This window comes from Phyllobates terribilis, unplaced genomic scaffold (genome assembly GCF_046119375.1).
Source record: "Phyllobates terribilis strain yellow unplaced genomic scaffold, ASM4611937v1 Scaffold_1__5_contigs__length_1240528914, whole genome shotgun sequence".
NCBI classification, from domain to species: Eukaryota; Metazoa; Chordata; class Amphibia; order Anura; family Dendrobatidae; genus Phyllobates; species Phyllobates terribilis.
In genome coordinates, this window is record NW_027362761.1 from 1,128,320,012 (window position 1) to 1,128,346,343 (window position 26,332).

Here is a 26,332-nt window from a genome sequence, read left to right on the forward strand (position 1 = left end):
AAATGACTGCCGGAGTAGATACGGTTTCCCTCTATGCCAGTCCTTTCACCGAGCTAAAAAATATGGCTGGGTGAAATACAACTCCCACTGAGAAGCTGTTTCAGATTGAAAAACATTGGGCCCTCCAGAGGATTTCATTCTGAGGGCTCACCTTTTTCCCCTGCTCAAGAGGCCCATAGCAGCTGCAAAGTTTGCGCTATCATGAACTCTCCTGATGGAGAAGCCAGGACACACCAGAGGATTCTCTGGTGGGACCGTCCAACCCTGCCGAGAAGCAGTCCTGGCTAAGAAAAGTGTGTGGGAAGGTTCCTGGACACTCTATGGCTGCTTTTTTACTGAGGTGGAAACCCACGCAAACACAAAGAGAACATACAAAATCCTCGCAGATGTTGTCTTTGCTGGGATATGAACCCAGGATTCGAGCGCTGCAAGGCTTCAGTGCTAACCACTGATCCAATGTGCTGCCGTTCACCCTCTGATATCTAACAGGCTGGGGAAACTTGCACCTACTGCCACTCTATCTTCAGCTCCTTTGTGAGAAACTAATGTATTTGGGCAGCCACTCAGTCTACCAAATAAAATTCCTGAGAAGGAAATTGGGGATGGCTTAGCCACTGGTACTGGGGGCAGTGCTAATACCATGGCGTCGTACCATTGTTTACTGGAAATATTCCAGGCTGGTAGGAGGCAAGCAGATTCCCACAGAAAAGTACCAGCAGTAATGTTCAGGGACCCGCGCTTGTAGAAGGCGGAGAAAATACCGGAAGAGATAGTGGCAGCTGGGGACTGAGTATGGACTCCCGTCCGCCGCTGCCGCCATGAGGTTGTGCACAGCTTCTACCTCCATGAGCCTAAAAGGCCACATTTCAAGTGCAAGCAGCTCCCCATAAATCTGGCAGTTTAATTTTGCGGCCTGTGGGTGGGTTGCTGGCCGCATACTTGCACTTGCATTGCAAGTAACAGAAAACTATCAGATGGTGGCCTCTATCATCATCATGGCCTAACCTCGGCACTATGAACTCTCCTGAAGGAGAAGCCAGGGCCCACCGGAGGAGTCTCCGGTTCTCTGTTGGGCCCGTCCAACCCTGCCGAGAAGCAGCCCTGGCTAAGAAATGTGTGTGGGAAGGTTCCCGGACACTCTATGGCTGCATTTTTAATGTGGACTGGCTCTGTATCATTCCTGGCCACATTCACCTGTCCACGTGTTTGTGGTTAGGCGGTCCTTCCCAGTAAGTGGACTGGGGAGGGCACGGGTAATGTTGTGGTACCCGTGCTTGTGGAAGGCAGAGTCGATACCGGAAGAAATAGTGGCGGCTGGGGACCGAGTATGGACACCCAGCCGCCGCCGGCATGAGGTTGCAAAAAGCTTCCGCCTTCATGAGCCTAAAAGGCCACATTTCAAGTGAAAGCAGCATTAGAGGACTTCCTGGGAGAAATGACAGCTGGAGTAGATATGGTTTCCCAAGTCCTTTCACCAAGCTAAAGAATATGGCTGTGGTGAAATACTACTCTCGGCAAAAAAAGCTGTGGACTGTCTCCTTACCATCCCTGGCCACATTCACTTGACCACGTGTTTGTGGGTAGGCGGTCCTTCCCAGTAAGTTTACTGGGGAGGGCATGGGTAATGTTGTAGGACCCGTGCTTGTGGAAGGCGGAGACGACACCAGGACAAATAGTGGCAGCTGGGGACCGAGTATGGATACCCGGTCGCTGTCGCCATAAGGTTGTGGATGGCTTCCGCCTCCACAAGCCTAAAAGGCCACATTTCAAGCGCAAGCAGCTGTCAAAAATTTAGCAGTATAGTATTGCAGCCTGTGGGTGGGTGGCTGGCTTCATACTTGCGCTTGCATTCCAAGGAATGGGGTAGGTACAACTGAATGCTGCACTGGGACGTGGGAAGTGATTGTTGCAAGTCTGCAATGACAGGTGCATGGCGGGAGGCATATTCGCATGCGTCAAGGATCACTTATGATGGGCACACTTTTAGGCAGTGACCAGGGAGTATTTTTCGTTTTGGTTATTTATTTTATTTACAATTCATTACCCTGGAATGGATGTTCATTAACATATTTCCCAGGAAAATCCATTTTTGCTTTGTTTTCGTTGTTTATATTTTATTGTGAGTCCGTAAAAGTGACGTAATACCTCTGACAACGTTGTTGACAGCAGTGACCTGGGAGTCAGAAATGCTTCCCGGGATCTTCCCCATGCTGTTCCCATGTCATTTGAGCACTGTTCCCATCGATTTGGGCAATTTTTAGACCGCCGGGGGGAGCCGCCTGAAAAATGCTTGAGTTTCCGATAGATTTACATTGGGCTCGTTGCTCGGGTCGAGCACCCTAGCATTCCAATTTGCTCGACCCGAACATCGAGCACCCGAGCATTTTAGTGCTTGCCCATCACTAGTGTTTAGTGGTTTAGTTCTCCATCCCCTGGTGTGTAGTAGCTTAGTTTTCCAACCCTAGCTGCTTAGTAGGTTAGTTCTCCAACCCAACTTTCTATTAGTTTAGTTCTCCATGTTCTGGTGTGTATTTATTTCATTCTTTGACCCTAGCTGTTTAGTAGGTTAGTTTTCCAATACCTGTTGTATATTAGCTTTGTTCTCCATGTTCTGGTGTGTATTTATTTCTTTCTCCAACCCATCCATGCCCGCCTCCAGGGGTTAACGTCTGGTGACGAGGGTTTGGATTCTTTTCGGACCCTACTTCGTCCAGGCCCGGATTAACTGAAAAAAATTTTGGGCATCGCTACACATGCTTTCCCCCTCTGTGAAGCTTTGGATCAGACCTCTGATGCCCCGGAACAGAATGTGTGAACAGCTCTGCAGACTTGCCCATCTGTGCTTCCCTATAGTCAGTTGGCCGGTTGGAGTGTTGTGATGTGGGTGAAAACAAGGGTAATTGGGGTGTCACCTTTGAGGACTGTACTGTGTGTAATGTTAAGGTGGAGGAAGAGGAGCAGAGGCCACTTGATGCAGCGCTTGTCATCTACTGGAGCACATGTTCTTCCTGCCCTTCATCTATAAGGCGAACCACTCTGTGACTGCCAAAGAAAGGGAGTGGAGTCCAGTAATAGAAGTTTTCAAAATGCTGCACAATTGCTCACTGCAGCAAAACAAACCTATTTCTCATCTCTCATAACATACGTTTCTCACAACCCTAAACAGCTATTCAGTACTTTTACGTTCCTCCTCTGTCCACCAGCTCCCCCTCCCTCTCCTCTCATCTTAGCTGAAGACTTAGCCTCATTCTTCAAGCAGAAGATTGACAACATAGGGCAAAGCTTTTGCTCAAAGTCCCAAGAGCCCCTTCTCATAACGACTCAACTCTCCTCCTCCAAAACCAGCTTCTCCGACATCACGGTAGATCATTTTTACTCTCCAAATCACATCTCACCACCTGTGAACTTTACCTAATACCATCCCACCTCATTCCAAATCTGACCACAGTCTTCATCCCAAGCCTAACCCTCCTCTTCTACCTGTCACTAAAAACTGGCGTTTTCCCCGCATGAGTCAAACATACCTCAATCACACCCATCCTCCAAAAGCCCTCCCTTGACCCATCGTATGTTTAGCTATCGCCCCATCTTACTTCTCCCCTATGCCTCCAAACTACTGGATCAACACGTCTATTTTGAACTTTCCTCAAACTTCTCCTCCTGCTCCCTCTTTGACCGCTTACAATCAGGCTTCTGACCTCACCATTCCACTGAAACTGCATTGACTAAAGTCACCAACGACCTACTAACTGCTAAATCCAAGCCAGCCTACCCTGTCTTCCTCCTCCTAGACCTGTCATCTGCCTTCGACACAGTAGACCATACCCTCTTACTAAAGACTCTCATCTCTCGGCATCACAGACTTGGCCCTGTCTTGGATCTTTTCATACTTAACCGACAGCACATTCAGTGTCTCCCACTCACACATCACCGCCTCATGTCACCCCCTATGTGTCGGTGTCCCCTAAGGTTCAGTTGTAGGACCCAGGCTCTTCTTCATACACACCTTCGGCCATGGTCTCATGGCTTTCAGTATCACCTCTATGCTGATGACACACAGATCTACCTCTCTGGACCTGATATCACCTGCTTATTAACCAGAATCCCACAATGTGTGTCCTGTATTTCATCTTTCTTCTCTGTCTGCTAAATTTGTAAAAAATAACATGGATAAAACAGAATGCATCATCTTTCCACCATCTCATTCACCCCCCAACTAACCTATCCATCAAAGTGAGTGGCTGCCCACTCTCCCCAGTCCCACAAGCTTGACTCTGATTTGTCCTTCAAACCTCAGATCCAATCCCTTTCCACTTGCTGCTGACTCCAATTCCAAAGTATCTCGGGGATCCGCACATTCCTCAACCATGAATCTAGAAAAACACCAGTGCATGCCCTGATCATCTCCAGCCTCGACTACTACAAGCTCCTGCTCTGTGGCCTCCCTTCTACCACTTTCGCAACTCTCCAATCTATCCTAAACTGTGATGGCCAATTAATCCACCTGTTACCCCACTATTCCCAGGCTTCTCCCCTTTGTCAATCACTGCGCTGGCTTCCTGTTGCCCAGAGACGCCAGTTGAAAAGCCTAACTTTGGCACTTTGGCATACCAAGCCATTGAAAACCTGTCTCCTCCATACATGTGTGACCTAGTCTTCCTGTACTAATTACCTGCACGCAACCTCCCATCCTTCCAAGATCTCCTTCTCTACTTCCCTCTTATACCTTCTTGTCACAATCGCATACAAGATTTGTCTCGTGCATCTCTGCTACTGTATGTCGGTGTACCCCAACACATTACACTCTCGCCTACTATGGAAACCTTGAAAAGGAAGCTGAAAACTCACTTATTGTGACAAGCATACAATCTGCAGTAACCCTCGCTCCAGCATACCGCTGCACGACTAGCCTCACCCTGACCTACTGTATCCTCACCCATCCCTTGTAGATTATTTGTGCGCCCTCGTGGGCAGGGTCCTCTCTCCTCTTGTACCAGTCGGTGAGTCACCGAGAGTGACTCCTTTTCACACGTAAAGTGCCATGGAATAAAAGTCTCTGTTGTAGTAATAATAATTACAGTACTTGTACTCTGGATCAATTGATGGCACTTTCCAGGTGTATACCCTAGTTTGATGTGTTTTGGCAGCTTTTGGGCCCATTTGAATGTGTTGTGTATGTGTTTGTTTTTTTTTGCCCCCCATTGAATCCTATGGCGTTCGGTAAGGTTCGACGAACAAATCGGCGACTATTGCAAATTCGGCGATCGTAATCCAAACCGAATATTGAAACATTAGCTCAAGGAATGGGTGATGCTGTCTGCTACATGCTGGTGTAGCGCAGGCACAGCTTTCTTAGAGAAGTAATGGCGGCTGGGCAACTGGTACTGGGGGACTGCGACGGCCATCAGTTTTCGAAAGCCGTCTATATCTACCAGACGGAAAGGCAAGATTTCCGTGGCCAACAGATTGGAGATGGTGGAGTTCAACCTCTTAGCTTTGTCATGTGTAGGATGAAACAATCTTTTACGTGACCACAACTGCTGGACCGATGGCTGGCTGCAGTACTGAGAGAGGGCGGAGTACGGTGAAACGGAGAAAATGTTGGACCGTGAGTGAGGTGCAGGTGCAGATGTTATGGTGGATTGAGAAACATGTGGTGTACTTGGTGAAACAAACACAGCAGGCATATCTGCTTACATTTTAGCTGACGGGCTCTCACTCAGCCTGACTGGAGCAGGTAGAGAACCGAAGGCTCTGCGGTGGGAGACCTGCGTGACAATACTTGGCACGGTAACAGAGGAAGAGGAAGAAGCAGCGGATGTGGTTGATGGGGCAACTGATGGTTGTTGAGATCCACTGGTCCGCCTTTCAGCTCGGTGAGATTCCCAGCTTAACGCATGTTGTTTGCACATGTTCATGCATGTAGTCGTCAAATTATTGCAATTTTTCCCTCTACTGAATTTTTTATCGCAAAGTTTGCAGATAATGTGAGTTGGCTCATCCTTTGCAGTAACAAAAAAGGCCCAGGCTAGACAACCCTTGCCACCCCTGCGAGCTGCAGACCCACGACCGCTGTTGGCAAAAATGCAGTGCTCCTCTTGCTTGCATCACTCCATGGCTGCGCCATAGGGCGAAATGTAACCTCATTGTCTTTCTCCTCCACCTACTCGGCTGCGTGACTCTGAGTTCACACCAAGTAGGATCTTCAATCTCGTCATCATACATGTGTTATCCCATTCCTCACCCTCAGAGTGACCCTTCTCCTCTTGTTGCCCTGAGAGCACAGTACAGTCCGCATGAGCCTCAGGTATCTCAGTCTCATCAGGATCACCTCCCTCACTGGTGGTTAACGATTGGATACGAGGGTCAGGAACCTGCTCGGACCCTACTTCATCCTTCCCCGAATCCAACCAAAAAAAAATTTGGGCATCGTTGCAGATGCTTTCCTCCTCTTGACTGTGAATATTTGGAGTATACTTCTGATGCCCATGGTATAGAATGGGTGAACAGTTCTACAGACTCGCCCATTTGTGGTTCCCTACAGTCAGTTGGGCAGCTGGACAGTTGTAATGTGAGGGGAAGCAAGGGTAATTGGGGTGCCACCTCTCTGGACTGTATTGTGTGTGATGTTGAGGTTGAGGAAAAAGAGAAGAGACCACTTGAAGCAGTGCTCGCCATCCACTGGAGAACCTGCTTTTTCTGGCCCTTATCAACAAGGCATATCGCTGTACAGCTGCCAAAAAAAGGGAGTGGAGTAGCCCGTCTAGTAACAGAAGTTGTCAGATAGGACATGACTGTGTTGGTTCACTAGTGCTTTCACTAACATTACCACCTACCCCACATATACCTTGAACACCAATCCTATTCCCCCTTCCACTACGACCTCTCTTTTTTCCCTCTCATGTTGCTCAGATACTGTGGTAGGAGCATGCTATTAGCAAAACAAAATTATTTTTTTTCCATTGCAACAGCTCTGCACACACCTGAATTTCAGCGGCACTAAATGACAAGGTGAGATATGGCTTGCTTTATAATGGTAATAACAGAGGAAAGCATTTTTTTAGTGTGGATGAGGCTTGTATAACAGAGGAGATATTCTCCAAACTATTTCAAACTGAGATGTCCCTGCTGTAAATGTTAGGAACCAAAGTATTTTTTTTAGTGTGGATGACACCTGTATAACATGCGAGATATTCTCCAAACTATTTCAAACTCTTATCTAGCCTGCGCTCTGATTGGCTAGCCACACTTTCCTGACTTAGCTACCGCCTACAGGAAAAAAGCATTACAAGTGCGCCACTGATCTGACCTGTTCTGAGGTTTCCCCAGCCCCTCCACTCATATAACATGTCACCCCGCTCATCATAAACAGACACTATGCTAGCCAGTTAGCCAAACTGTTCAAAACGCTGTAGTTGCCCCGCAATCACATTCCTGCATTTATTCGCCAAACGTTGCCGATTTTCCCGAAATTTTGCTCGCCTTTCCAATCACGAATCCGAATGTGCCATATTTGTGTTGAATTTAAGTTGTAAGATCAGATTTCGAACAAATTCGCTCATCACTACTCCTGGCTACAGATGAGCGAACATGTTAGATTTTTTCAAATTTGGCACGAACATTGCACATTCGGATTCGTCATCGGACACCCGAACGTTTTAACTGCAAATCGGCCCAATTAAGCAAAAATGCGGGAAATCATCACATTTCCACTACTGTATTTATTAGGACTCTGGCTAGGGTAGTGGTGCTGTATGATGAGCATGGGGAGATCATGTGTAAGGAGCATGTGTGAGGAGGGGACGGTGTGTGATCGTTCAGAGTAGTGGCGCGCTGTTAATCTTTTTTTTCTTGACTTAATGTGTGCAGATTCCAGTAAGCCAATCAGGACACAGGAATCATCTACAACGTCCAGACACATGAAGTCACATGTCCCTCTCTATATAAAGAGCTGGCATGTTGTTTTTGCGCCATTTTGTCAGTATAACAGCGCAGAGAGGCTACTCTTTACAATGGTCCTGGATACTGAGAGATTTGAGATAGTTAGCTAGGCAGTTGCTTCTAACTCAGATAGTTTAGATAGATAGGATCTTGAGTGGCTGTGAAATCAGCCTTCCAGCAGATCAATCGTTTTTGCTATTAGTGTGGTCCAGACTGACAGCAGGCGACATTTCAGCATAGAACTCTGTTGTCCACTGCTGATATTGTGCTGCATGCAGGAGTACACCTCTGAAACTTTAATTTTTTTCTGTTACTACAACCCCTGGCAAAAATTATGGAATCTCAGTGCTCGGAGGATGTTCATTTAGTTGTTTAAGGTTTTTTAAAAAAAGCAGATCACAGACATGGCACAAAACTAAAGTAATTTCAAATGGCAACTTTAGGGCTTTAAGAAACAGTAAAATAAATCAAGATTAAAAATGTGGTGCTCAGTAAGGGTAATTTTTTTCAGACCAAGCAGAGGGAAAAAATTATGGAATCACTAAATTCTGAGGGAAAAATTCTGGAATCATGAAAAACAAACACACAAAAAAACACTCCAATACATCACTAGTATGTTGTTGCATCACCTCTGCCTTTAATAACAGCTTGCAGTCTCTGAGGCATGGACTTAATGAGTGACAAACAGTACTCTTCATCAATATGGCTCCAACTTTTTTTGATTGATGTTGCCAGATCAGCTTTGCAGGTTAGAGCCTTGTCATGGACCATTTTCTTCAACTTCCACCAAAGATTTTCAATTGGATTGAGATCCGGACTATTTGCAGGCCATGACATTGACCTTATGTGTCTTCTTTCAAGGAATGTTTCACAGTTTTTGCTCTATGGCAGGATGCATTATCATCTTGAAAAATGATGTCATCATCCCCAAACACCATTTCAATTGATGGGATAAGAAAACTGTCCAAAATATCAATGTAAACTTGGGCATTTATTGAAGATGTAATGACATCCATCTCCCCAGTGCCTTTACCTGACATGCAGCCTCATATCATCAATGACTGTGGAAATTTGCATGTTCTCTTCATGCAGTCATCTTTATAAACGGCATCAAACAAAAGTTCCAGCATCATCACCTTGCCCAATGCAGATTCGCGATTCATCACTGAATATGACTTTCATCCACTCATCCACAGTCCAAGATTGCTTTTCCTTAGCCCATTGTAACCTTGTTTTTTTCTGTTTAGGTGTTAATGATGGCTTATGGTTAGCTTTTCTGTATGTAAATCCCATTTCCTTTACTCGGTTTCTTACAGTTCGGTCACAGACATTGACTCCAATTTCCTCCCATTCGTTCCTCATTTGTTTTGTTGTGCATTTCCTGTTTTGGAGACATATTGCTTTAAGTTTCCGGCCTTGACGCTTTGATGTCTTCTTTGGTCTACCAGTATGTTTGCCTTTAACAACCTTCCCATGTTGTTTGTATTTGGTCCAGATTTTAGACACAGCTGACTGTGAACAACCAACATCTTTTGCAACATTGCGTGATGATGGACCTTCTTTTAAGAGCTTGATAATCCTCTCCTTTGTTTCAATTGACATCTCTCATGTTGGAGCCATGATTCATGTCAGTCCACTTGGTGCAACAGCTCTCCAAGGTGTGATCACTCCTTTTTAGATGCAGACTAACGAGCAGATATAATTTGATGCAGGTGTTAGTTTTGGAAATGAAAATTTACAGGGTGATTCCATAATTTTTACCTCAGAATTGAGTGATTCCATAATTTTTTCCCTCTGCTTGGTCAGAAAAAAAATTACCCTTAATGAGTACCACATTTTTAATCTTGATTTATTTTAGTGTTTCTTAAAGCCCTAAAGTTGCCATTTGAAATGACTTTAGTTTTGTGCCATGTCTGTGATCTGCTATTTTTCAACAACATTAAACAACTGAATGAACACCCTTGTTCCATGATTCCATAATTTTTGCCAGGGGTTGTACTATGCTACATACAGCAGGCCACATATCAGCTTGCATTTTTTTGGCGCATATATTCTGCTGTATACAGGCCTTGTCCACAATTAAAACATCTCATTTCCTCTGTTACTAACATGATACAGTAGGTCACATCTCAGCTTGTAATTTTCTTGCAGTGAAATTCAGCTGTGTACAGGCCTCATCCGCAGTAAAAAATCTAATTTCTTCTATAACTAACGTAATATAGCAGGCCATATCTCAGCTTGTAATTTTTTGGCTCATATATTCTTCAGTATCCAAGCCTCGTCCACAGTAAAAAATCTAATTTCTTATGTTACTAACGTGATACACCAGGCCACATCTCAGCTTGTAATTTTTTGGCACATATATTCTGCTGTGTACAGGCCTTGTGCACAGTAAAAAATCGAATTTCTTCTGTTACTACTATGATACATAAAGCTACACAGTAGAAGATCTTATTTTTTTTCTTTTACTACCGTGTTGCATAAACAAGGCCATATCTAAGCTTGTAATTGTTTTGCTCCGAGATTCTGCTACATCCAGGGATTCACATTATAAAACCTTAATTTGTTCTGCTATTACCGTGCAACAGAAACCATGCCACATTTTAGCTTTAAATTCTTTGGTGCTGATATTGTTCTCCATAAAGGGGTTCACATTGTAGGGATTGTACTCACTCAGGTGTGGTGTGAGGCAAACAGTAGGCATGTCCCTTTAAATGTCCATAGCAGTTTATTAACTTCATAAACCGTCAAAAGCAAAATGCAAACAAACAGCCTTTAGTGCAGGCAAAAGCAAAAGAAAACGGTCCTTTAAGCAAAGTCTCTTGGTAAGCCGGACCTGTGGTAATACAGATGAGTGCGTGTCCAGCCCACAGCTCAGTCTGGAGACAACACACAGGAGACCTTCCCCCTCCAAACAGAGCCCATGCGACAAACAACAGCCTCCATTATATAGGCTGTTAACCACACCCAGAGGTGAGGTATGTGGGTAGATAGAGCAACCCAACTCTTCACAGCTACTGTACCTGTAACCCGGTCTCATGTTCACCAATTAGTCCTCTTAATGCATGCGTGCACAAGAGAAAATACTCCGGGTTACATTACAGAGATCAGCCATCTCTGTGATACATACCTCCCATCAACTACGCGACCATTAGCCACCTTTCAACATGATAAAATCTAACTTTATAGTCTTACTACCGTGCTACATAAAGCAAGCCACATTTTAGCTTTAAATTCTTTGGTGCTGATATTGTTCTCCATCCAGGGGTTCACATGAAAAAATCTAACTTTGTTGTCTTACTACTGTGCTACATGCAGCAGGCCACATTTCAGTTTTAAAATTGTTTGCTGCTGATATTGTTCTCCATCCAGGGGTTCACATGATAAAATCTAACTTTGTTGTCTTACTACCATGCTGCAGAAACCATGCCACATTTCAGCTTTTAATTCTTTGGTGCTGATTTTCTGCTCCATCCAGGGGTTCACATTATAAAATCTAATTTTTTGCTTCTACTACCATGCTACATGAACATCTGAGCTTGTAATTGTTTTACGCTGAGATTCTGCTTTAGCCAGGGCTCCACATTAGAAAATCTATTTTTTCTGGTGCTAGTATTGTGTACCAGCCAGGAGTCCACATTTCATAAAATAAATTGTTTGTCGTAATAACGTGGTTCAGAAACCAGGCCACATTTCAGCATATAAATATTTTGTGCTAATATTGTGCTCCATCCAGAATCTAAATTGGTTGTGCTAATTGCGTGTTACTGGTCCTGCCACATTTCAGCATTGGACAGGGCTTGGAGCAGATTTCTAGCTTAAACTTTGATCACTAACAGGTGGATGAGTGACAGGTGCTAGTGCTCTGACAGCTCTGCCAAATTGAGGCAACACACATGAAGGAGACTGCGATCCCCAAGGCATATTAATTTAAACACTGCCTGATTGCGGTGAGCCCAGGTGGGGGAGATTCTCTCTGCTCTGTTGGAACGTGTATCTCATTAAGGCAGAGGTTGAGAGCACAGGTAGAGGCCCTAGAGGAGGTAGAGGAGGCAGAAGCAGTGGAGGAAGTGTTGGATAAAGAGGTTTGTCCCGCAAGCCTTGGGGCTTGCTTATCTACAGCACAGACCAAAAGTTTGGACACACCTTCTCATTTAAAGATTTTTCTGTCTATGAAAATCGTACATTCACACTGAAGGCATCAAAACTATGAATTAACACATGTGGAATTATATACTTAACAAAAAAGTGTGAAACAACTGAAAATATGTCTTATATTCTAGGTTCTTCAAAGTAGCCACCTTTTGCTGTGATGACTGCTTTGCACACTCTTGGCATTCTCTTGATGAGCTTCAAGATGTAGTCACCGGAAATGGTCTTCCAACAATCTTGAAGGAGTTCCCAGAGATGCTTAGCACTTGTTGGCCCTTTTGCCTTCACTCTGCGGTCCAGCTCACCCCAAACCATCTCAATTGGGTTCAGGTCTGGTGACTGTGGAGGCCAGGTCATCTGGCGTAGCACCCCATCACTCTCTTTCTTGGTCAAATAGCCCTTACACAGCCTGGAGGTGTGTTTGGGGTCATTGTCCTGTTGAAAAATAAATGATGGTCCAACTAAACGCAAACCAGATGGAATAGCATGCCACTGCAAGATGCTGTGGTAGCCATGCTGGTTCAGTATGCCTTCAATTTTGAATAAATCCCGAACAGTGTCACCAGCAAAGCACCCCCACACCATCACACCTCCTCCTGCATGCTTCACGGTGGGAACCAGGCATGTAGAGTCCATCCGTTCAGCTTTTCTGCATCGCACAAAGCCACGGTGGTTGGAACCAAAGATCTCAAATTTGGACTCATCAGACCAAAGCACAGATTTCCACTGGTCTAATGTCCATTCCTTGTGTTCTTTAGCCCAAACAAGTCTCTTCTGCTTGTTGCCTGTCCTTAGCAGTGGTTTCCTAGCAGTTATTTTACCATGAAGGCCTGCTGCACAAAGTCTCCTCTTAACAGTTGTTGAAGAGATGCGTCTGGTGCTACAACTCTGTGTGGCAATGACCTGGTCTCTAATCTGAGCTGCTGTTAACCTGTGATTTCTGAGGCTGGTGACTCAGATAAACTTATCCTCGGAAGCAGAGGTGACTCTTTGTCTTCCTTTCCTGGAGTGGTCCTCATGTGAGCCAGTTTCTTTGTAGCGCTTGATGGTTTTTGCAACTGCACTTGGGGACACTTTCAAAGTTTGCCCAATTTTTCGCACTGACTGACCTTCATTTCTTAATGTAATGATGGCCACTCGTTTTTCTTTACTTAGCTGCTTTTTTCTTGCCATAATACAAATTCTAACAGTCTATTCAGTAGGACTATCAGCTGTGTATCCACCTGACTTCTGCACAACACAACTGATGGTCCCAACCCCATTTATAAGGCAAGAAATCCCACTTATTAAACCTGACAGGACACACCTGTGAAGTGAAAACCATTTCTGGTGACTACCTCTTGAAGCTCATCAAGAGAATGCCAAGAGTCTGCAAAGCAGCCATCAAAGTGAAAGGTGGCTACTTTGAAGAACCTAGAATATAAGACATATTTTCAGTTGTTTCACACTTTTTTGTTAAGTATATAATTCCACATGTGTTAATTCATAGTTTTGATGCCTTCAGTGTGAATATACAATTTTCATAGTCAGGAAAATACAGAAAAATCTTTAAATGAGAAGGTGTGTCCAAACTTTTGGTCTGTACGGTAGGTGTGTGAAAATGCACCAGGTCAGACAGATTTTTTCAAGAAATAGGTGATGTTCTCTGCAACATGCTGGTGTAGCAGGCACATCTTTCTTATAGAAGTAATGGCGACTGGGCAACTGGTACTGGGGGACTTCAATGGCCATCAGCTTTCAGAAACCGTCTCCACCAGTCAGCATTCCAATGGTCAACAGATTGGAGGTGGTAAAGTTCAAGCTCTTTGCTTTGGCATGTGTAGGAGGAAACAATCTTTTACATGACCACAACTGTGGACTTGCTGCTTTGCTGAGAGAGGGTGGAGTAGGGTGAACACGACAAACTGCTGGATCGTGAGAGAGGTGCAGGCAGAGATGTTATGGTGGATTGAGAAAGATGTGGTGTGCTCAGTGTCTGAGATCAGTCAAAAACAGCAGGCATGTCCACTTCCATAACAGCTGATGGCTCTTACTCACCCTGACTGTATTGGGTAAACAAGTAGAGGTTCTGCGGCCGGAGACCTGTGTGCGAACACTTGGCACGGTGATGGAGGAGGAAGAAGCAGCAGTTGTGGTTGATGGGGCGGCCGGTGGTTGGCAAGACCCGCTAGTCTACATTTTAGCGCAGTAAGATTCCCAGTCTAATGCATGTTGATCATGCAAGTGCCAGTTCATGCATGTACTAGTCAAATTATTGCAATTTTTGCCTCTACTCAGTTGTTTTTAACAAAGTTGACAGATAACGTGAGTTGCGTCACCCTTTGCACTCTCCAAAAAGACCCAGGTTAGGCAAACCTTGCTGCTTTTGCGAAGTGCAGACCCGCGACCGCTGCTGGCAGTGATTGTCGTGGTTGCATCACTCAGTGTCTGTGCAAGAAGCCACAACGTAACCTCCTCATCTTCCTCCTCCATCTCCTCTGCTGAGCTACTCAGCTGCGTGTCTCTGAGTTCACACCAAGTGGATCTACATCCTCATCATCATCTTATCTGTTCTCCCACTCCTCGCCCTGAGAGTCACCCTCCTCCTCTTCCAGCCCTGACAGCACAGTACAGTCCAAGAGCCCCTCAGGTATCTGAGTCTCATCAGTATCACCTTTATGCTGATGACACACAGATCTACCTCTCTGGACTTGATATCACCTCCTTATCCTTACTAATCAGAATCCCACAATGTCTGTCCACTATTTCATCTTTCTTCTTTACTAGATTTCTAAAACTCAACATGGATAAAACCGAATTCATCATCTTTCCACCATCTCATTCAACCTCCCCAACTGACCTATCCATCAAAGTCAATGGTTGTCCACTCTCCCCAGTCCCACAAGCTTGACTCTGATCTTTCCTTCAAACATGAGATCCAAGCCCTTTCCACTTCCTGTGGACTCCAACTCAAATATATCTCCCGGATCCGCACATCTCTCAACCATGAATCTGTAAAAACACTAGTGCTCTCCCTCATCATCTTCCACCTCGACTACTGCAACCTTCTGCTCTGTGGCCTCCCTGCTAACACTCTTGTACCCCTCCAATCTATCCTAAACTGTGATGGCCAATTAATCCACCTGTCACCCCGCTATTGCCTGGCTACTCTCCTCTGTCAATCTCTGCACTGGCTCCTTGTTACCGAGAGACTCCAGTTGAAAACCTCAACTTTGGCATACCAAGTCATACTAAACTGTCTCCTCCATACATTGGTGACCTAGTCTCCCGGTACTTACCTGCGCTCAACCTCCGATCCTCACAAGATCTCCTTATCTACTTCCCTCTTATCTCCTCCTCCCACAGTTGCATACAAGATTTGTCCCGTGCATCTCCCCTACTCTGGAACTCTTTACCCCAACACATCAGACTCTCGCCTACCGTGGAAACCTTCAAAAAGGAACCTGAAGACCCACCTCTTCCAACAATTGTACAACTGGCAGTAACCCTCGCTCTACCATACCACTGCACTACCAGCTCAACCCTCACCTACTGTATCCTCACCCATCCCTGGTAGATTGTTTGTGATTCCTCGCGGGCAGGGTCTTCTCTCCTCCTGTACTAGTCGTTGACCCCTTTTATATTGTTCTTACACGGGGGCCCTCTTCTGTCTGTGTCCGCTCCAGTGTTGAATGGCTATTTTAGAGAAGACTTATTGCTTTTCTAATTCTAAAATATGCAATCTTTTCAATTAATGCTTACCAGAGGTACAGTATAAGACAGTACTTATATGGATATAAAATTACAAGTGGATGTTAGGCTTATGCTGACGAGCGTATAAATCGAACATATGCTGTCAGTGAGAAAAAAAATCGCAGCATACACTATTCTATCCGAGTATCAGATTAGACTCACCAATTCAAGAATACAGGGGGGTAAAAAAACGGAATCCAACACAGAACATCCAAGTGCCATCCGATTTTTGCGGATACATTTCCATTATTATCCATGGAAACTGTATTTGATCATGTAGATGTATGTAAACAGATTGCACTCGGATGTAAAAAAACGAACAAACAAATGGCACACAGTTGAAAATTAGATGACACCACCATATGACACCAATCATTTTGACAAAAAATTAAAAATGCTTTTTAGCCAAAAAAAACATTCTTTTCAGTAAAAAAAAATTGAAAGTTATCTATATCCTGTATACTCAAATGTGAAAACAAGCATAAGAGACATACCGTAACATCTTGTAGCTGGTGACAAATAGGTTCCATAAGGCTTTTAAAGTCACGCTTGTCATCTTTTTTTAAGCCACGCATGTCAATTTTGTTTACAAATTTTTGGACCTTTAGAAAGAAAAAAAAAGTTATTCTGGCTTTTGACATAGTTTTCTTCATGAAGGAATAATTTGACAGGTTTACAAATCCTGTGAAACAGTTAATCAGTGTACACTTAGGCTAGGCTGTGTAAAGATGTCGAAAATCTATTGCAGTGTCTTATGCCAATACCTATCTTTTCAAATGGACACAAGAATGTAGTCTACTAAATGAGCCAATGATGGGCAGCAGTGGACTTGTGTGCCATCACCCCTGCAGCCTGTCAACAAAAACAGGAGCAGTGATGGAGAGCTGGCACTAGAGGAAGGTTGGTGTGTATAGCTGATTTTATTATTTTTATCTACAATGGAAAAGCGATGGCATCCAGATGAGTGATGCTGTAGGACCTTGGTGTGATTGCACTGTGGAATACTGAAAATAAGGTATAGAGGCTCAATAAGTCAGTGAATAGTGGACATTTATTGTTGACATTAAAAGAAATGACAGTAAGGGGTTTCAACCACACTTCTTGGTCTTCATCAGGCTTAACATAAGAGCCATCATTCACTGACTCATCGAGCCTCTAGACCTCATCCTCAGCGGTTCACAGCCCAATCCCACCAAGGTCCTTCCTTCAGTATCGCACTAATCTGGGTGTCATTTCTTCTCCACTGTCCGCTAAACCAAGCATATATACAGTACAGACCAAAAGTTTGGACACACCTTCTCATTTAAAGATTTTTCTGTATTTTCATGACTATGAAAATTGTACATTCACACTGAAGGCATCAACAGTATGAATTAACAAATGTTGAATTATATAGTTAACAAAAAAGTGTGAAACAGCTGAAAATATGTCTTACATTCTTGGTTCTTCAAAGTATCCACCTTTTGCTTTGATGACTGCTTTGCACACTCTTGGCATTCTCTTGATGAGCTTCAAGAGGTAGTCACCGGAAATGGTTTTCACTTCACAGGTGTCCCCTGTCAGGTTTAATAATTGGGATTTCTTGCCTTATAAATGGGGTTGGGACCATCAGTTGTGTTGTGCAGAAGTCTGGTGGATACACAGCTGATAGTCCTACTGAATAGACTGTTAGAATTTGTATTATGGCAAGAAAAAAGCAGCTAAGTAAAGAAAAATGAGTGGCCATCATTACTTTAAGAAATGAAGGTCAGTCAGTCTGAAAAATTGGGAAAACTTTGAAAGTGTCCCCAAGTGCAGTTGCAAAAACCATCAAGCGCTACAAAGAAACTGGCTCATATGAGGACCGCCCCAGGAAAGGAAGACCAAGAGTCACCTCTGCTTCTGAGGATAAGTTTATCCGAGTCACCAGCCTCAGACATCACAGGTTAACAGCAGCTCAGATTAGAGACAAGGTCAATGCCACACAGAGTTCTAGCAGCAGACACATCTCTTCAACAACTGTTAAGAGGAGACTTTGTGCAGCAGGCCATCATGGTAAAATAGCTGCTAGGAAACCACTGCTAAGAACAGGCAACAAGCAGAAGAGACTTGTTTGGGCTAAAGAACACAAGGAATGGACATAAGACCAGTGGAAATCTGTGCTTTGGTCTGATGAGTCCAAATTTGAGATCTTTGGTTCCAACCACCGTGTCTTTGTGCGACGCAGAAAAGGTGAACGGATGGACTCTACATGCCTGGTTCCCACCGTGAAGCATGGAGGAGGAGGTGTGATGGTGTGGGGGTGCTTTACTGGTGACACTGTTAGGGATTTATTCAAAATTGAAGGCATACTGTACCAGCATGGCTACCACAGCATCTTGCAGTGGCATGCTATTCCATCCGGTTTGCGTTTAGTTGGATCATCATTTTTTTTTCAACAGGACAATGACCCCAAAGACACCTCTAGGCTGTGTAAGGGCAATTTGATCAAGTAGGAGAGTGATGGGGTGCTACGCCAGATGACCTGGCCTCCACAGTCACCAGACCTGAACCCAATCGAGATGGTTTGGGGTGAGCTGGACCGTAGAGTGAAGGCAAAAGGGCCAACAAGTGTTAAGCATCTCTGGGAACTCCTTCAAGATTGTTGGAAGACCATTTCCGGTGACTACCTCTTGAAGCTCATCAAGAGAATGCCAAGAGTGTGCAAAGCAGTCATCAAAGCAAAAGGTGGCTACAGTTGTTTCACACTTTTTTGTTAAGTATATAATTCCACATGTGTTAATTCATAGTTTTGATGCCTTCAGTGTGAATGTACAATTTTCATAGTCATGAAAATTCAGAAAAATCATTAAATGAGAAGGTGTGTCCAAACTTTTGGTCTGTACTGTATATATTATATATATACATATATATATATATATATATATAATATAACCGTACAAGCGTGTCTCTGTCTGAAGCATTTATAGACTGCGCATGCGCGACGCGCAGTCTGGCTCCAGACAGAAGACCGCATCCAGCCGTTACAGGTAAGCAGTGTATGGCACCGGAGATTGCGGTATGCGTAGGCACTGACCGCATACCGCGATCTCCGGCGCCACACTTACCTGACCGTGAGGAGCGTTGCCACGGCGCCTCTCTTTGCCGGAGACCGGGGCAGGAGTGAGGCGTCGGATCGGCGCTTGCGCATACCGCTATCCGGCGCCATTTTACTGAAGCCACATTTGCAGTGTGTCTTCAGCAAAATGGCGCCGGACAGTGTGGTGCTCTGGCGCCGCAGTCCTCCCCCGGCCTCCGGCAGAACAAAACGCAGCAGTGCTGTAACACAGGGAAGAAAAGTGAGTATAACTGTTTATTTTTTTGTATGTGTGTACAGCATGAAAGGGATGAGGGGGCCACACATACCAGGATTGGGGGGGGTGAGGGGTACCACACATACCAGGATTGGGGTGATGGGACCATGAATACCAGGATTAGGGATGAGGGAGCCATGCATACAAGGATTGGGGGTAAGTGGTGTCATGCATACCAGGATTGGGGGTGAGGGGTGCCATGTATACCAGGATTGGGGATGAGGGAGTCATGCATACCAGGATAGGGGGTGGGGGGTACCATGTATACCAGGATTGGGGGTGAGGGGTGCCATGCATACCAGGATTGGGAGTGAGGGGTGCCATGCATACCAGGATTGGGGGTGAGGGGTGCAATGCATACCAGGATTGGGGGTGAGCGGTGCCATGCATACCAGGATTGGGGGTGAGGGGTGCCATGCATACCAGGATTGGGGGTGAGGGGTACCATGTATACCAGGATTGGGGGTGATGTGGCGCCCCTGAGTGTTCGATCGCCACAGGGATGCTGCACCTCTTCAATGGGGTGTGGTATCCCTGCTTCGAGGTAAGAATGGTGCATTGGTCAGGACCCCACCTCCACATCCAACACCACACTTCTCCCACCAGAGGGGGCTAATAGGCACTAGTGTGCTGCCCCTCCCGGGAAAATGGGAGACTGGGGAACCAAAAGATAGGGGGAACCATGTAGAGGGTGAGGGTGGAGGATGCACATTTAGTTTACACTTAATATTTCATATTTAATAAACAGCCATCTTGGGCTCATGGTCTTTTGATTGTGATCTTCATCCCTGAACGTGGCTTCTGGGTGAACCTGCAGTGGATGGAGACACGGTCCTCGTACTCTGGCCTTGAGTCGAGGGGCGGGTTGGAGTTAACTGATGTCTCAACCCGGTCAAGGTCCATACCCAAGAAGGCCTGGAGCTTGAGAGTGCAGCTCCATCCCAAAAGGATCCCAGGGGGATGCAGACGGAGCGGTATACGCCACCTGTCCTCGCTTTCTGGCCTAGTCAGAGGCATTCTGGCTGCAAGAGGGGTACCGGCCCCCGTCACCTGATTTTGCTACTCTACGTCCTAGTCAGGGAAGCCCGGCAGTCCCAGAGGACCCCACCGGGTAAATGAAGGAGCGGAGTCGCCACCGGTACCCTTATTCTGAGCGTAGCCCAGAGGGAGACCCGGCCTATCTACACACACACAGACAGGAGTGGACTCAGTCTGAAGTCTAGGAACACTCTGGTGCGGGGCCCTGATTTAAGCACTGGAATTGCCCCGAGGTTGTCAGACCCCCGTTCCTGGTGACCACAGAACTCTGTGAGGAGCAGGGAGAAGCCTTGCAGCTGCACATTTTACCGTGAGTAAAAAAAACTCTGGAAGTCTACCCCTATGGCCTCTGGACTCTTTATTTTTGCACTACACCGCACCGCGCAGCACCAGACCTCCTTCACTATCACTCCCTCCATCCTCCTCTCTGCCCTGAGGCCCTGCTCTGCCTGTGGGGAGTAGTATCAACATCGGCTGCCACAAAATCCCTCCTCAGAGGACTGCAGCAGCGCTGGTGGCCTTCACCAGGTACCCCAGGTGGTGTAGTCGATAGCAACCACTCAACCCTGATAGCTTATTACATCTTTTTTTAATGTGACGGCCCTGGGCACGGAACGGGTCCAGGCCATGGCTGCAACCCACCAAACATCTGACCCGGCTCCGAGTAAACCCCCCATCTTCCCAGGTCAGGGCTGCGAGTGTCACATACTTGCAGTTGGAGACTTGCTATCCTCAGGAGCGGACATGGACGCTGCTGAAGCGAGTCTATCGGAGCCTTCCGAACCCGGCCCAGGTTCTTCTCCCATCGGTGAAGAAAGTGGCGTGTCTCTAACATCGGGAGATATAGAATTTCTCCACCAGGAAACCCCGGACCTTGCTCGGAAAGTGGCTGAGGCCCAGCAAGCTTCATCCACTGCGTGGCGGGAAGAAATGCTGCTGCGCATCCGGACCCGCCGCCAAGGAGCAGCAGCTCAGGAGGAGGCAGCAACAGAGGTCGTGGGCAGCCCAGGAGCAGATGAGTGTGATACCCCTGTCCTGGCTGCTGAGCCCACCATGCCCCTCCTGGATCTTATGACTGAGTACCTGCTGCCCAGCGCGGTCACCTGGGAGCAGGTCTTTGCCCCGGAGCTTAAAACCTCCGCTATCGGCAGGGACCTGCACTGCCTCCCAACTCCCTACTCGGAAGAACCTGAGTCTGCTGGGGTATCCACCGACCCCAACCCGGATTGGTCCGCTCTTCTTGAGGACCTGCAGCAGCCCCTGCTGTCACCGCTGCCTGCACCTACAGTCACCTGGCCAGCGGCTGACGAGTGGGCCTGGGACAACCAGGGGGGGACCTGATGGGCTTCCCCCGGGAGACCTGGGATGAAGCGCGTAGGAGGAGCGAGCTGAGTCGCCAGCAGATCCTCCAGCTCGATCGGGAGCAACGACAGAGGGAGATTCGCTGCGAGCTCCTCGAGGTGCGAGCCAAGGCTGCAAAGTCCAGGGCCCGCCAGGAAGAGGCAACCCATCCGAGTCCCCGTGTGGAGGGGCAAATTGTCTGCTTCCACCATGAGGCGGGATGGGGCTTCATCAAGAGTCCCCAGTATGAGCAAGACGTCTTCGTCAGCCGGCGGGACGTCGAGCCACGGCTGAAAAAGGGACACCCTGGCCGGAATCTCTTCCCGGGTGACTTTGTGTCAAACACCCGGCACCACGGGGTGCGGGGGTGGTACGCCCTGGATGCTCACAAGGTGTCCAGGAGTGATGCTCCCTCACGCTCAGCAATGGAGGACCGGTCAGCCTCCGTCGGGAGGAATGAGCCTTTTCCCCGGTGGGGACCTGAGGATTAAGCAGCCCCAGCAGCTGTAACCAGTTTAAAGTTATGATGTTTATGTTTTATCATGTTTTTTCCTCCCGGTTTCTTGAGACATTTGTCCCTGCAGACTTGCAGTAGGCAGACTCTTTAATTGTATATAGTTTGCATCTCTTTAGGTGCTCCTTATTGGTTTTATGTAAAACCGCGGCTATTTCTACCTCAGACCTCGGAAGAAAAACCTGTCTGGAGTGGCTCTCCTGGAGGTCCAACTCGGGATCTTCATGCTCTGCAGCCACCCCAGAGCCTACGTTGGGGGTTTGGGACAGGTCCCTCACGAGTTTGAACTGACTTTTCTTCCTTGCACTTTAACCCGTCTGCCTATGCATAATGTCTCTTGATGGTTTTATACTTTTATAATATTTGCAGTTTGTAACGTTAAAGGAGAAGTGCCTCCCATATTGGGAAGATTGTTTAACTGTATAAAAAAAAAATATATAAAAAGACTGTACCAGGTTTTACTCTCTTTGCAGCCCGCGGACGTGCTGTGTTTCACCAGGGGGGAATGTGGCACCCCTGAGTGTTCGATCGCCACAGGGATGCTGCACCTCTTCAATGGGGTGTGGTATCCCTCCTTCGAGGTAAGAATGGTGCAGTGGTCAGGACCCCACCTCCACATCCAACACCACACTTCTCCCACCAGAGGGGGCTAATAGGCACTAGTGTGCTGCCCCTCCCGGGAAAATGGGAGACTGGGGAACCAAAAGATAGGGGGAACCATGTAGAGGGTGAGGGTGGAGGACGCACATTTAGTTTACACTTAATATTTCATATTTAATAAACAGCCATCTTGGGCTCGTGGTCTTTTGATTGTGATCTTCATCCCTGAACGTGGCTTCTGGATGAACCTGCAGTGGATGGAGACACGGTCCTCGTACTCTGGCCTTGAGTTGAGGGGCGGGTTGGAGTTAACTGATGTCTTAACCCGGTCAAGGTCCATACCCAAGAAGGCCTGGAGCTTGAGAGTGCAGCTCCATCGCAAAAGGATCCCAGGGGGATGCAGACGGAGCGGTGTACGCCACCTGTCCTCGCTTTCTGGTCTAGTCAGAGGGATTCCGGCTGAAAGAGGGGTACCGGCCCCCGTCACCTGACTTTGCTACTCTACGTCCTAGTCAGGGAAGCCCGGCAGGCCCAGAGGACCCCACCGGGTAATGGAAGGAGCGGAGTCGCCACCCGTACCCTTATTCTGAGCGTAGCCCAGAGGGAGACCCGGCCTATCAACACACACACACAGACAGGAGTGGACTCAGTCTGAAGTCTAGGAACACTCTGGTGTGGGGCCCTGATTTAAGCACTGGAATTGCCCCGAGGTTGTCAGACCCCCGTTCCTGGTGACCACAGAACTCTGTGAGGAGCAGGGAGAAGCCTTGCAGCTGCACGTTTTACCGTGAGTAAAAAAAACTCTGGAAGTCTACCCCTATGGCCTCTGAACTCTTTATTTCTGCACTACACCGCACCGCGCAGCACCAGACCTCCTTCACTACCACTCCCTCCATCCTCCTCTCTGCCCTGAGGCCCTGCTCTGCCTGTGGGGAGTAGTATCAACATCGGCTGCCACAAAATCCCGCCTCAGAGGACTGCAGCAGCGCTGGTGGCCTTCACCAGGTACCACAGGTGGCGTAGTCGATAGCAACCACTCAACCCTGATAGCCCATTACATCTTTTTTTAATGTGACGGACCTGGGCACGGAACGGGTCCTGGCCACGACTGCAACCCACCAAACATCTGACCCGGCTCCGAGTAAACCCCCCATCTTCCCAGGGCAGGGCTGCGAGAGTCACAGTGAGGGGTGCCATGCCTACCAGGACAAGATGGTGGGGACTAGATGGGGGTAGCACAAATACCAGGAGGGTGGCAGCACATACCAGCATGGAATACCATATACCAATAAAAATGCTCGCTACACGGGCGTGGAACGGATTCAATAGCTAGCATGTGTATATATATATATATATATATATATATATATATATATATATATATATATATACAGTACAGACCAAAAGTTTGGACACACCTTCTCATTTAAAGATTTTTCGGCATTTTCTCGACTATGAAAATTGTACATTCACACTGAAGGCATCAAAACTATGAAATAACACATGTGGAATTATATACTTAACAAAAAAGTGTGAAACAACTGAAAATATGTCTTATATTCTAGGTTCTTCAAAGTAGCCACCTTTTGCTTTGATGACTGCTTTGCACACTCTTGGCATTCTCTTGATGAGCTTCAAGATGTAGTCACCGGAAATGATTTTCACTTCACAGGTGTGCCCTGTCAGGTTTAATAAGTGGGATTTCTTGCTTTATAAATGGGGTTGGGACCATCAGTTGTGTTGTGCAGAAGTCTGGTGGATACAGAGCTGATAGTCCTACTGAATAGACTGTTAGAATTTGTATTATGGCAAGAAAAAAGCTGCTAAGTAAAGAAAAACGAGTGGCCATCATTAATTTAAGAAATGAATGTCAGTCAGTCCGAAAAATTGGGAAAACTTTGAAAGTGTCCCCAAGTGCAATTGCAAAAACCATCAAGCGGTACAAAGAAACTGGCTCACATGATGACCGCCCCAGGAAAGGAAGACCAAGAGTCACCTCTGCTTCTGAGGATAAGTTTATCCGAGTCACCAGCCTCAGAAATCACAGGTTAACAGCAGCTCAGATTAGAGACTAGGTCAATGACACACAGTGTTCTAGCAGCCGACACATCTCTTCAACAACTGTTAATAGGAGACTTTGTGCAGCAGGCCTTCATGGTAAAATAGCTGCTAGGAAACCACTGCTAAGGACGGGCAACAAGCAGAAGAGACTTGTTTGGGCTAAAGAACACAAGGAATGGACATTAGACCAGTGGAAATCTGTGCTTTGGTCTGATGAGTCCAAATTTGAGATCTTTGGTTCCAACCACCGTGTCTTTGTGTGACGCATAAAAGATGAACGGATGGACTCTACATGCCTGGTTCCCACCGTGAAGCATGGAGGAGGAGGTGTGATGGTGTAGGGGTGCTTTGCTGGTAGCAATGTTCAGGATTTATTCAAAATTGAAGGCATACTGAACCAGCATGGCTACCACAGCATCTTGCAGCGGCATGCTATTCCATCTGGTTTGCGTTTAGTTGGACCATCATTTATTTTTCAACAGGACAATAATCCCAAACACACCTCCAGGCTGTGTAAGGGCTATTTGACCAAGAAGGAGAGTGATGGGTTGCTACGCCAGATGACCTGGCCTCCACAGTCACCAGACCTGAACCCAATCGAGATTGTTTGGTGTGAGCTGGACCGCAGAGTGAAGGCAAAAGGGCCAACAAGTGCTAAGCATCTCTGGGAACTCCTTCAAGAATGTTGGAAGACCATTTCCGGTGACTATCTCTTGAAGCTCATCAAGAGAATGCCAAGAGTGTGCAAAGCAGTCATCAAAGCAAAAGGTGGCTACTTTGAAGAACCTAGAATATAAGACATATTTTCAGTAGTTTCACACTTTTTTGTTAAGTATATAATTCCACATGTGTTAATTCATAGTTTTGATGCCTTCAGTGTGAATGTACAATTTCCATAGTCAAGAAAATACAGAAAAATCTTTAAATGAGAAGGTGTGTCCAAATTTTTGGTCCGTACTGTATATATATATATATATATATATATATATATATATATATATATATATATATATATATATATATATATACACACACACACATTACATATATATATATACCTGTATTAATTGCACCTGTTTGAGCTCGCTACCTGTATAAAAGACACCTGTCCACACACTCAATCACACTCCAACCTCTCTACCATTGCCAACACCAAAGAGCTGTCTAAGGACACAAGGGACAAAATTGTAGACCTGCACAAGGCTGGGATTGCCTACAGGACAATAGGCAAGCAGCATGGTAAGAAGGCAACAACTGTTTGCACAATTATTAGAAAATGGAAAAAACACAATATGACTGTAAATCTTCCTCGTCTGGGGCTCCATGCAAGTTCTCGCCTTGTGGGGTAAGAATGATTCTGAGAAAGGTCAGGAATCAGGCCAGAGCTACATGGGAGGACCTGGTCAATAACCTGAAGAGAGCTGTTTCAAACATTGTCGTTAGTAACACACTACACCGTCATGGATTAAAATCCTGCAGGGAATGCAAGGTCCCCCTGTTGACGCCAGCACATGTCCAGGCCTGTTTGAAGTTCGCCAATGACCATTTGGAAGATCCAGAGGAGGCATGGGAAAAAGTCATGTGGTCAGATGAGTCCAAAATAGAACTTTTGGTATCAACT

General features: G+C 46.2%; 1 protein-coding gene across 2 annotated transcripts in view; it reads right to left on the reverse strand.

Annotated features, from left to right (window-relative positions):
* The window catches only part of LOC141161755 (uncharacterized), a 1,209,981-nt gene that overhangs the window by 918,220 nt on the left and 265,429 nt on the right, over positions 1-26,332 (reverse strand). For both annotated transcript variants that reach the window (XM_073647047.1, XM_073647037.1), the window contains exon 5: positions 16,320-16,427. In XM_073647047.1, the coding sequence (XP_073503148.1) occupies positions 16,320-16,427 (108 nt within the window). The remainder of the gene's footprint in view (positions 1-16,319; positions 16,428-26,332) is intronic.